Genomic DNA, 12,514 nt, shown 5'->3' on the forward strand with positions numbered 1-12,514 from the left:
TACTTTTGATGAAATCAAGTCCGGATGCTCCAACTTCCTATATGAAGGTATAGGTCGGTTGGTGGGGTTTTCTCTGGACAAACGTGTGATAACCTGGCAATATGAGTGCTTGATGCACCGCCATCCTAATCAAAACCCAAAAAAAAAAAAAAAATGTTTAACATACCAAACTTTGAATCTATAATAATAAGATCAGCTATAAAACAATATATGGTAGATTGGAGTAAGAAATTAATCCATTTTATTAATTTCGAAATTATAAATTTAGCTGGTCCATTACGTTAACGATAATTAATTCCCAATAGCATTTTTTTCAAACAGTTTATAATTTCAAAAGAATTATTTTGGTATCTTAAAGATGCATTTATAAATCCTTATGAATATCGGTTTAGCATTGCCCTACTATGCAGCAAACTCCCTTTTCAATTAAGTTTGTTTTTAAATGAAATATTTAAATTCAGATTTATTTCTAAATTTTCATTCCTTCTAGAAGTTTTCTATTTAAAATCGGCAAAATCGATAAATTGTATAAAAATATTATGTTTTTCTCATTATACCCTACACCACTTTAGTGGGGAGCGTATATTGGGTTTGTGCTGATGTTTGTAACATTCAAAAATATTCGTCCTATACCCACCTTAAAGAATACCAATCGGCTTAGAATCATTTTATGAGTCGATTAAGCTTTGTCCGTCCGTCCGTCTGGCTGTCCATGTAAACCTTGTGCGCAAGGTACAGGCCGCAATTGATAATTGGATGAAATTTGGCACACACGCTTCTTTTGGCCCAAGGACTATTGAAAATGGTTATAATCGGTCCATTATTTCGACTAGCCCCTATACAACCGTACCCCCCAAATAGGGCCTTTGGCTTATAATTAATTTAAATGATCTATTATGTTAACAAAAGTCGACAAAACTTAGTTTTATAGAACTTTAAATGACACTACCGATTTTTGAAATTATCGGGCTTCATTTGACCCTATCCCCCATACAAACTCCCCTTCATAAAATGACTTAAAGGTCAAGATTCACTTACAAACACTAATAACACTTTTAAATTCTACATAAATAATATTGAAGAAGACTTAACTCCCCCTACCAACATTTTTAAGGATAGGGCCGTATTTTGCCCTACTCCCCTTTAAGCGCTCTTAAAAAAATCTCTTTTTTTTGCCAAAAAAGTAAAAATATTCCGAAATAAAGTTAAAAAAAACAAACCAAATGCTTTATTTTTTTAAATAATCCCCATTTTTAACATACATACTGACTGCTGTTGGGTATCATATGGTCGGCTACGCCCGACTATCCATTCATACTTATTTTTGAGTAGTTTTCTTTAGAAACTATAGCAACTAATTCACACATCTAGTTTTTCATCCAAGGTTTAACTCTCTTGAAAATTATAAAAATCAGATAAAATTTCAGTTATTGTTAATAACTCAATATGGAATATTGAGACAACCTAGAACGGAAAATTCATTTAATCGTAAATAACTCATGTCTTGTACATAATAAATCATCCGTTTTGGCTCATAATTGATCATATATGTAAATTAGGCATTTTTTGCGACCAACAGGTCAAAAGTTACACACATTTCCAAATCAAAAGACCTCTATTTTAAAAGTTGTATCTTTTTACACATAATAGCCAATATAAGTATACAAATACAAGATCAAATTCGATTAAAATTTAGAAATTGGCCATAATTATTCAAAGCTCCCTTATTTATAAGATGAATTTATTAATATCATAACACTGGTTTCAACATTAAAACACCATGGGTTTAAGGTTAAGTTAATTTAACCTAATATTCTACGAACTAAAATAATTTATAATACCTATGTATTACTCTATAAATGTAATTTTATTGCATAATCTATATAAATAAATGTTAGTATTAATAGTAGTGAAAATTTATATATATTTTTTCTTATTTAATGTTTATCTTCGATTTCAAATCTGCTACCATGAGTCCGCATATGTTGTAATACACCAATTTTAAGCTTAAATGTTTTCCCGCACAATTTACACGCATGATTTCTGGCATCCTCATGAGTGACTGCGTGCGTCTTTAATGCTCTGCTTGTAATAAAGCCCTTGCCACACAACTGACAAATATGCGAGCGTATATTCATATGTGAATTCATATGATCATCATAACGATCTTTGGAATAATAACCTTTAGAGCAAAGATGACATTTGTGGGTGTAACGTTTATCATGACGTCTCTGATGTCTTTTGAAACATTGAATATGACGATAAGAAGTGCCACATACTTCACAAAAATATGGCCTATCAGTAGAGTGTGTTAATATATGCACTCGGAGATCTGCGTAAGCGACAAATTTTCTATTGCATTCTGTGCATGTAAACTCAAGATCCTCAAAGTGACGTTTTGCATGAACTGTATACGATTGAGGTGTTTTGTATTCCTTATTGCACAGAGAACATGCAAATGGTACAGTATCATCATGAGTAGATCTGTGGGCTTTAAATGCTAATGGTTTTGAAAACATTTTATTACAATCAGCGCAATGAAATGGTCCCTCATGATCGTACAAATACAACATGTGTTCATAATAGTCTTCTTTTTTTGATTTACTATCCTTATTTTTCATGCGATTACCTTTTTCTTTCGAAAAGTAATAGTGTACGGTGCGTAAATATTCTTCTAATACCGTTACACTTATATCAAGACTCATATTTTCTTCTAAACTTTTTACCATTTCACCATAAGCTTCGTGGCGTTTATTTGTACATATGAATTCTACTAAATTTGTATTCCAAAGTTTTGGAAATTCTCTATATATTTCGATTATTTTAATAATTTGCTCTTTCGTTAAATCTGGCAAATTTGTATCCAATTTTTGTAATTGCATTTCCTTTTTCGGTCTTAAGAAATATAAATCATCAAAAAACCAAGCACATTTGTATTTAACATCTTTTGGAGTTTTATCATCTTCCTGATAAAGTTGTAGTCTTTTGAAATCATCTCGATGTTTACCATAAATATATGTTATAATTTTTGATACTTCACTCCATGTGTATTCTGTATTCAATTGTTTGTTTAAATCTTTTGTTATTTCTTCAAGAAAGGACTGTCTTTTATCTCTAAAACGATAAAAAGGTAAGTCTTTATTCCACAAGTTTGGTTGATTTTTATAAAGTTCTATTAATTTTAGCATTTTTGGTTTGCAATTAATAAATTTCTCAACCGCCTGCGGCAATGCACTTTTTTTCTTTTTCTTTTTAGTGGTTTTTGTAGTTAACTAAAATATATAATAAAGAAGACAATTTAATTTTCAAATAAATAAGGACAGCAATTAGAAAAGTACTATTTAATATGAATTATTAATTAAATCATATTTTATTTATACTATACATTTGAAATTTACCTCATCATCTTCCGTTTCGGTATCATCCGTTTGAAACTCTACGTCTGTATTTGTAGAATAATCCTCAAAGTCTTCGTTATCATCCATGTTATTACTATGAGCTTCTCTGTCATCGTGATGATTTTCATCTGAAACTTCATCTTTAATACCAACTAGAGGGTCATCCTAAAAGGTATGAAAAATATAGCTTACAATAAAATATTGTCTTCTTCTTCTGTATGGTATTAAAGGAAAAATATTTTAGTCTATTACACCTAGATCTTTACTAATAGAGACAGACATACATATAGGCCGGTATAGCTGCTAGATAGATTTTCAATTGACATGTTCTGCAGTTTTACATTGAATTCCCGGATTGCATCCATAAAAATACGTGTACACCCAAAATTTTACTTACCTCCTCCATAAGAATAGTTTCTAGTTTTACTACGGGATTTTCTATTGGTTCACTTTCCGCTTCATCATCATTTAAAATTTTTATATCAACACTTTCCTTTGAGTCTTCTCCAACATTGCAGTGTTCTTGAATGTGTATTATAAATGATTCCAAAATGAAATTGATTTTATCACACTGATAACATTTTAAAATAAATGGATTTTGATAACTTGGTAAAGGTGATCTTAAGATTTCTCCACATTTTATATAGTTAGTATAATCCTGAATATTTAGCATTTTTGTTGCCATTTTTTACAAAAAATTTTAGTTTTCGCATGTAGTTTATACAAACAAAAAAATTTTTTACAAACATATGTACATATGTATGTACATAAAAAAACGTTGGGCTTGTTCAGTGAAAACAAAGTTGTTTAGATTTTCTTCTTTAAATTAATCATTCACACAGGAATATTAGACCGAGCGGGTTTTTGTGTTAGCAATTAAATGTTCATTAATAATAAGATTAGTTAATCTGATGTTTGATGAAATCCCCCTTGATGCGTTTGAGGATTCGCTATTAAAAAAAGAACAGAAAACATGACTTTTTGGGTCAAGATATAAAAATTTTAGTGTTTATTTTTATAAAAATTATATTTATTTTTCGCTTTTCTTGCACAAGTTTAAACCACGTATATTGAGCGCTTAAACCAGCAAAGTGCCGGTCCACACTAGGAAACTTTTGATTTTACGTGACAGAAAGAAATATCAATCATATCTCTAGCGGTACGGAGTTTCGCGTACTCGGAAACTTGTTTTGTTTTTCAACAAATGTGAACCAGGTCAAACAAAATTAACTGAGTGCTCAAAAATAACTTGACTGTCGTAATTCAGGTCTGAGTTGGGGAACAACTTTCGCGTTATCGCGATTATTTCCTAAACGTGTTAAGGCTTGTTTTGTTGCCTTCCCTTTGACGGTTTTGCATCTCGTTCGTACTGGTGTAGTGTATTACTTCATATAACTGTTCAAAGTTATATGAAGGCAATGGAGGCAATGAAAAATTCACGATATAACCTCTAGTAATTGAGACCATTAAAACTCTAGCACTTATTTCAGGTTGAGACCATATAATACATTTGATGCGACCAAGCCCAGTGTTTTAACTTCCTATATGAAGGTATAGATCGTTTGGTGGGGTTTCTCAGAGCTCACGTGTGATAACCTGGCAATATGATGATAATACAACGCCATCCAAATACAACCCCCCCCCCCCTCAAAAAATAAAAAAAAATAACTTAGACCTGGTTCACACTAGGAAACTTTTGTTGAGAAACTTTTGATTTTGTGTGTGAGAGAACGAGATGGTTGATATTTCTTTCTCTTCCTCTCTCGCACAAAAATCTAAAGTTTCCCAAAAAAAATTTCCTAGTGTGAACCAGGTCTTAAGGATTAATTTTAATTAAATCGATAAAGAGCCGGTTCACACAGAGAAAATTTTTTGTCTCTGTGTGAACCGGCACTTAATAAATTTTTTTAACAATCCGGCTAACGCCAAAATAATTATAAGCTATATTTTTTAAATTATAAATTAAATTTAGACCAGCCATTAAAATCTATAGAATTAAAAATAATTAAGAATATGTTGAAAATTTTTTAACATTTTATTCAATTTTTCTCTTCAATTTCAAATTTGCTACCATGAGTGCGCATATGTTGTAATACACCTATTTTCAATTTAAAAGTTTTTCCGCATAATTTACATGCATGATTCCTCGCCTCCTCATGAGTGACTGAGTGCGTCTTTAATGCTCGGTTTGTAAAAAATCCCTTACCACACAATTGACAAATGTGTGGACGAATATTCATGTGCGAGTTCATATGATCAACATAACGATCTTTAGTATAATAACCTTTAGAACAAATATCACATATGTGAGTGTATCGTTTATCATGGCGTCTTTGATGTCTCTTAAAACATTGAATATGGCGATAGGAAGTGCCACATATTTCACAAAAGTAAGGCTTATCTCCAGTGTGAGTTAATAAGTGCACTTTGAGATCAGCGTAAGCGAGAAATTTGCGATTGCATTCTGTACAGGCAAATTCAAGATCCTCAAAGTGACGTTTTGCATGAACTTTATATGTTTGAATAGTTTTAAACTCTTTAGTGCAGAGTGAACATGTGAATGGTATAGAATTATCATGTGTAGATTTATGAAGTTTAAAACCTAATGGTTTTGAATACAACCGATTACATTCAACACAATTAAATGGACCTTCGTGGTCATATAAATATAATAAGTGTTTATAATAGTCTTCTGCAAGATTTTCCGCTTTAGTACCACTACTTTTTTTTCGAAGCTGTTTTTCCTTAGAAAAGTAATTATGTAAAGAACGTAAATATTCTTCTAAAACTGTTACACTTATATTTATGTTCATGTTTATCTCTAAACTCTGCAACATTTCACGATGAGCTTCATGTCTTTTATTTGTGCATATATATTCGATTAGATTTGTATTCCAAAGATGTGGAAATTCTTTATATATTTGTATAATTTTAATAACTTGCTCGTCAGTTAAATCTGGTAAATTTGTATCCAATTTCTTTAGTTGTATTTCTGACTTGGACCTCAAAAAATATAAATCAGGAAAAAACCATGTACATTTATGTTTTATATCTTTCAAAGATTTATCGTCGTCTCCAAAAAGTCGTAGTCTTTTAAAGTCTTCTCGGTGTTTACGATAAATGTAGGAAATAAAATTTGATACATCATTCCATGTGTATTTTGTATGTAGTTTACTATTTAATTCATTAGTAATTTCTTCAAGAAATGATTGCCTTTTATCTCTAAAACGATGAAATGGCAAGTCCTTATTCCACAAGTTTGGTTGATTTTTATAAAGTTCTATTAATGTTTGCATTTTTGGCTTGGATTTTATAAATTTTTCAATATTCGGAGATATTGTTTTCTTCTTTTTTGTAGTTTTAACGTTTAGAATCTGAAAACAAAAACAACAACAAATTATTTTGAAATTGTATAAGTTATGAGGAAGTAACCAATCCTTTTCTGTTCATGAAAGAACGAAAATTTGTAAATGTACCTCATCGTCTTCTGTTTGACTTTCTTCTGTATGAAATTCTTCATCTGTGCTCTCCGAATAATTTTCATCATCTTCCTTATCTTCTAATGAATTGCTATGAGTGTCACCAGCTTCCTGTAGATCGCCACCAATAAGTTCATTTTTAACTTCAACTAGAGGATCGTTCTGAAACGAATTAAAGTATAAACTGTTTAAAGCATTATATAGGGAATATTTTATTAAACGAATTTAATTAGTTTAGCTAATTGTTTACTATAATAATAAAGATTCTAATCAGCTTTGGTATCTGTTACTTACCTCCTCCATAAGAATAGTCTCTATTTTTAAAATAGGATTTTCTACTTCTTCACTTTCATTTATAACATTCATATCAATGCTTTCTTTTAAACTTTTTTCATCCACACAATGTTCTTGTATATGTATTATAAAAGATTCCAAAATGAAATTTATTTTGTCACACTGAAAACATTTGAGAATAAATGGATATTGATAATTTGGTAATGGTGACTTTAAGATTTCACCACACTTAATGTAGTTAGTGTAGTCTTGAATGTTCAGCATTTTTGTTTCCATTTTATTGATAAGAATTCCTTAGTGTCTGCTCCTAAGACAAAATCAATGCAATGTAAATACATACAATAAGAAATGTAAACATATACAAAAACATATGTATATGTGAAGACTGTTCAGTGAAAAAATATATTTGTTTAGATTTTCTTCTTTGAATTAATCATTCTCAGAGAGATGTTAGCAGATATGCTACATCAATACATATAATAAAAACTTCGTACTTAACCGAGGGGTTAAATTAGGGTGGTATAAATAGATTTATGTATAAAACGCAGCTGATGCCGATATACAATTTATTTATTATCAATACAAAAAAGCCTTAATGGTCAATGTTGTAATACACCAATCTTTAGCTTTTATGAAAAAAACTATTTAAAATTAAATATAATAATTTTGATTTATATAATGTAATTTCAATATTTCAATCTGCTCTCTGATATTCTCATGTAAGCTTAATTTTCATAAAGAAAGCTAATAGTTCTTCAGATCTTAATAAAGGAACAACTCTCAAGTCATCGCCATTATTTCTTGAGTTTCGTCTCACTTGCACCAATTAAAGGTATTACTCCGTATATGTGTATAAAAGTTTTTTATTTTACATATGTATGTACCACGTTTGAGGTTATGTTTAATTGGTGGGTTCAACAATTGCAGATCAAATTTGATTTCCTTAATGAATGTAAAGTCGCAGTCAGTATGTTAAAAATATGGAATGTTTTTTTAAATAATAACCGCCTTATGCAAGTTTTTCTGATAAGGATAATCTTCAGTCTTGGGTTAAACCTAGTTTAATATATATGAGTTTTTCAGTAAATAGTAACGTTACTTATTATCTTAGTTTAACTGAATGTTATTGGTCAATTAAACTTAAGTTATAAGTGCGAAAACACAATTAGCAAAAACACTAAGGGCGGGTTTCTTACTCCTCAGTTAAACTAGGCTTAACTTGCTGTTAGATTAAACACGGAACAAACTTTAAGGTGGGTATAGGACGAATATTTTTGTATGTTACAAACATCAGCACAAACCCAATATACCCTCCCCACTAAAGTGGTGTAGGGTATAAAAATCAAAAAACTATATTTGTTCTCTTAAAAAATAAAACTATTGCGTATATTTGAAATAAAATATTCATATTTTTATAAGAGCAAACTACTTTTCTCCATTTCCGCTTTGCTTCCATGTGTTCGCATATGTTGTAATACACCAATCTTTAGCTTAAATGTTTTACCACAAAGTTTACATGCATGATTCCTAGCATCTTCATGTGTGACTGCATGTGTCTTTAATGCTCTGCTCGTTATAAATCCCTTGCCACATATGTTACATACATGTTGACGTATATTCATGTGTGAGTTCATATGATCGACATAACGATATTTTGTGTAATATCCCTTAGAACAAATATGACATGTATGAGAGAAACGTTTTTCATGTTGTCTTTGGTGTTTTCGAAAACTATTCGACTGGCGATAAGATGCTCCGCAGATTTCACAGCAATATGGCCTGGCGTCGGTATGTGTTAACAAATGTATTTTTAGATCGCAATGCCTAAGAAACTTTGTACCGCACACCTTACAAATAAATTGAAGATCCTCTAAGTGGCGTTTGGCATGCGTGGTAAAAGAAGCCACAGTTTTAAATGCTTGCTCGCATTGGGAACATTTAAGAGCTGGTGAACCGTCATGTTGGGCTTTATGGATTCTGAAACACAAAGGCTTGTTATAAATGCCACTACATTCTGGACAACTAAAAGGTCCTTCGTGATCTTCCAAAAAAGCCATGTGCTCGAAATAGTTGGGCGAACTATTTTTCGTATTGTTTTCCAAATCTTCTGGGGTGGCTATGCCTAATCGTCTTCTTTTTTCCCTTGAACAATACTCATGTATAGTATGTATATATTTCTCCAATACACTTACATCAATTTTAAGATTCATATTGGTTTCCAAAGCTTTTGACATCTCCTCAAGAGCGTCATTACGTTTATTTAAACATATATGTTCAATTAGATAGGTATCCCATAGATGAGGAAAACCTTTATATATTTCTAATATTTGTATAATTTGCTCTGATGTCAAATCGGGTAGACTGGCATCTAAATGCTCCATTCGTATCACAACTTTTGATCTTAAGAAATACAAATCATCATAAAACCAACAACATTTGGTTTTTTTATCGACCTTTCTTTCATATTTCCCTGAAGTTTTGCCATTTTTCTTTAATTTTTTCTTTTTATTACTTTGGTAATGTATTCTCTTGAAGTCACATCTATGTTTTGAAGAAATATGTGCAATAATTTCTCCAGTCTCATCCCAAAATAGTTCTAAAGAACATTTTTTATTTAGTTCCTGTGTAATTTCCTCCAAAAATTGTTTCTTTTTGTCTTTTAAGCGATAGAAGGGGGCATATTTATCCCATAAATTTGGCTGATTTTTATAAAGTTCTATTAATGTTAAAACATGGGCTTTAGATTTCATGAATTCTTCGACGATTGGCGATTTTATGCTAGTTTTATTAGGTGACTTCTTTTTTATCTAAAATATATGTATGTTACTCGTTATTACATTAAGTTTACGTTTTATTATACTTTACCTCCTCATCTTCATCTGATTCAGAGTCTTCAGAGTTTGTTTCATCTGTAGAATTTTTCTTTCTTCTATTTGTTCTTTCTTTGATCTAAAAATAAGTTCTAGTTATTATATTTACATTTCATATTTACATTTTACTTTACCTCATCTTCATCTGTTTCAGAGTCCTCAACTTTTGTTTCATCTGCACTGTTCTTCTTTCGTTTACATGCCCGTTCTTTTATTAACTAAAAATATATTTTAATAATTTTTTTTTTTTTACAAAATTACAAAACAAATTTCTATTCACTTTACATATTCTTCATCTGAATCACTGTCATCATCATGTTGAAATTCGTCTGCACTATCTATTACATCTTCGAATTCATCTTCGTAATTTGTTTTAATACTTGTCTTCAAGTCTTGTGAGTTTTTTTCGACTTTTGTGTTGGTTTTATCTTCTTCAATTTCAAATTTGACGGGAAATAGTGGATCTTCCTAAAAAAGATAGATATTTATAAACATTTATTTAGTTTAACGTGTATATAAGGTAGGAGAACTTAAGGATTTTATTCAAACTATTTGTAACTTGTGGTAAACACATTTCGATTACAACGACGCTTTACATATATAAAAGTAAATATGTATGTATTTGTATTTACACATTTTTTAAAATTCCGATTTTAATTACCAAAAAGTTAAATACACAGATAAACTTTCGCGAAATTAAAAAGTCATTGCTAAAAGTATTAAGTAACAAGTATGAATGTATAGTCGGACATAGCCGATCATGGGGATTATTTAAAAAAATAAAGCATTTGGTTTATTTTTTTAACTTTATTTCGGAATATTTTTACTTTTTTTGTGGCAAAAAAAAGACTTTTTAAGAGGGCTTAAAGGGGAGTAGGGCAAAATATGGCCCTATCCTTAAAAATGTTGGTAGGGGGAGTTAAGTCTTCTTCAATATTATTTATGTAGAATTTAAAAGTGTTATTAGTGTTTATGAGTGAATTTTGACCTGGGGATAGGGTCAAATGAAGCCCGATCATTACAAAAATCGGTAGTGTCATTTAAAGTTCTATAAAACTAAGTTTTGTCGACTTTTGTTAACATAATGGATCATTTAAATCAAATATAAGCCAAAAGGCCATATTTGGGGGGCACGATTATTACTTTTTACTAATATACCACATTCTAGAGAGTAGACACTTCAAATGTTTAAATTTTAGTTCCATTAATATCTTACCAACTGGCTGACTCCAATTCGTATTTTTTTGGTCTTTTGTCACAAATAAACTCTTTGTAATCGAGAATGAAGACTGTCGTCACTTTAGTGTCCCCTTTGTAAGCGAGAGCGGAGGTAGTCGTCTCTTTACTGTCTCTTTGTAGGGTGTAGAGTGACGATTACCTTCCTCGGTCGGTCACCTGGGTAGCCAGGTGGTTAGAGGCCACCTCAAGTGGTAGGTTAAGTGGTCAGTTCGGCACTGTCCCGTCGAACTGCTGGGAACATACATTCATATGTATGTACAATGTATATCAAATAAATAATCCTATCTATAGATATGATTTAGAACTTATTAAATTATATAAACTTACTAATTCTTCTAATTTAACTTCAAGATTTTCAATACCAACACCTTCCCTTTCCATTTCATCAACATCATGAACATTTTCAAACTGAGCTTTCGCTTCACTTTCCTCTAATGACAAAACATCCTTAAAATGTTCTTGAATGTGTGCAATAAATGTTTCCAATTTAAAGTGAACTTCTTTACATTCAAAGCATTTGAGTATAATTGATTTTTGATAGTTTTGTGATGGAGATTTTAAAATTTCTCCACATTTTATATAATTATTATAATCTTGAATTTCTTGTAGTTGCGTTCCCATTTTTGCAAACAAAAAAAAAATACCTAGTTGTCTTAAAGATGAAAAATTATAAATGTAAATATACATATACAATTTTGGGGTATGTTCAGTATAAGTACATAGAATTGTTTAAATCAGCTTATTCTTGTTATGAAGAGACATTCACAGAGAATGCTTTGTTTTGAAACATATGCACTGAACGCAAATAGAATATAAATTGATAGCTGTTGTAACAGACTATAATAGCCTAAGTCGAAAATAGGGTTCTATAAATCGAACAATCGACTTTTTGACGAAAAAGTCGAAGTCGACTATTTTGTTCCAAAAAAATCGATAACTCGACTATCGTCTATGAAAAAAGTTTACTTTGTAAATAAAAGTCGAAAAGTCGGAGAAGTCAAAAAGTCGACTATTTAAAAAATATTAAAAGTCGAAAAATCAAGTTTTAACTAAATGCAAAAAGTCGACTTTTCATAAAATGTAAAAAGTCGAATTTTCATAAAATGCAACAAGTCAAAAAGTCGACTTTTCATAAAATGCAAAAAGTCGACTTGACGTTTCAACTATAGAACCCTAGTCGAAAATTATTAATTCAAGAAATATATCAAATACAAAATTTAGATCAAACAATGTC

The 12,514-nt window shown here is 30.5% G+C and overlaps 3 protein-coding genes across 3 annotated transcripts; all 3 read right to left on the reverse strand.

The window, feature by feature from the left end:
* Window positions 1–1,649: 1,649 nt before the first annotated feature.
* On the reverse strand, window positions 1,650–4,143 carry LOC111685551 (zinc finger protein 432-like). The gene is made up of 3 exons (XM_023447817.2): window positions 3,796–4,143; window positions 3,399–3,563; window positions 1,650–3,272 (listed from the first exon to the last, which is right to left on the reverse strand). The coding sequence occupies exons 1-3, from the start codon at window positions 4,081–4,083 to the stop codon at window positions 1,938–1,940; spliced, it is 1,788 nt and encodes a 595-aa protein (XP_023303585.2). The 5' UTR covers window positions 4,084–4,143; the 3' UTR covers window positions 1,650–1,937.
* A 1,267-nt stretch (window positions 4,144–5,410) lies between these two features.
* Window positions 5,411–7,511, reverse strand: LOC111685547 (zinc finger protein 432-like). The gene is made up of 3 exons (XM_023447812.2): window positions 7,172–7,511; window positions 6,875–7,039; window positions 5,411–6,772 (listed from the first exon to the last, which is right to left on the reverse strand). The coding sequence occupies exons 1-3, from the start codon at window positions 7,445–7,447 to the stop codon at window positions 5,438–5,440; spliced, it is 1,776 nt and encodes a 591-aa protein (XP_023303580.2). The 5' UTR covers window positions 7,448–7,511; the 3' UTR covers window positions 5,411–5,437.
* Window positions 7,512–8,530: 1,019 nt separating this feature from the next.
* LOC111685545 (zinc finger protein 614-like) lies at window positions 8,531–11,950 on the reverse strand. Its single transcript, XM_023447810.2, has 5 exons — window positions 11,608–11,950; window positions 10,327–10,509; window positions 10,176–10,259; window positions 10,037–10,120; window positions 8,531–9,978 (listed from the first exon to the last, which is right to left on the reverse strand). Exons 1-5 carry the CDS (start codon window positions 11,899–11,901, stop codon window positions 8,584–8,586), a joined length of 2,040 nt encoding a protein of 679 aa, XP_023303578.2. The 5' UTR covers window positions 11,902–11,950; the 3' UTR covers window positions 8,531–8,583.
* Window positions 11,951–12,514: the final 564 nt, after the last annotated feature.

This window comes from Lucilia cuprina, chromosome 3 (genome assembly GCF_022045245.1).
Source record: "Lucilia cuprina isolate Lc7/37 chromosome 3, ASM2204524v1, whole genome shotgun sequence".
NCBI lineage: Eukaryota > Metazoa > Arthropoda > Insecta > Diptera > Calliphoridae > Lucilia > Lucilia cuprina.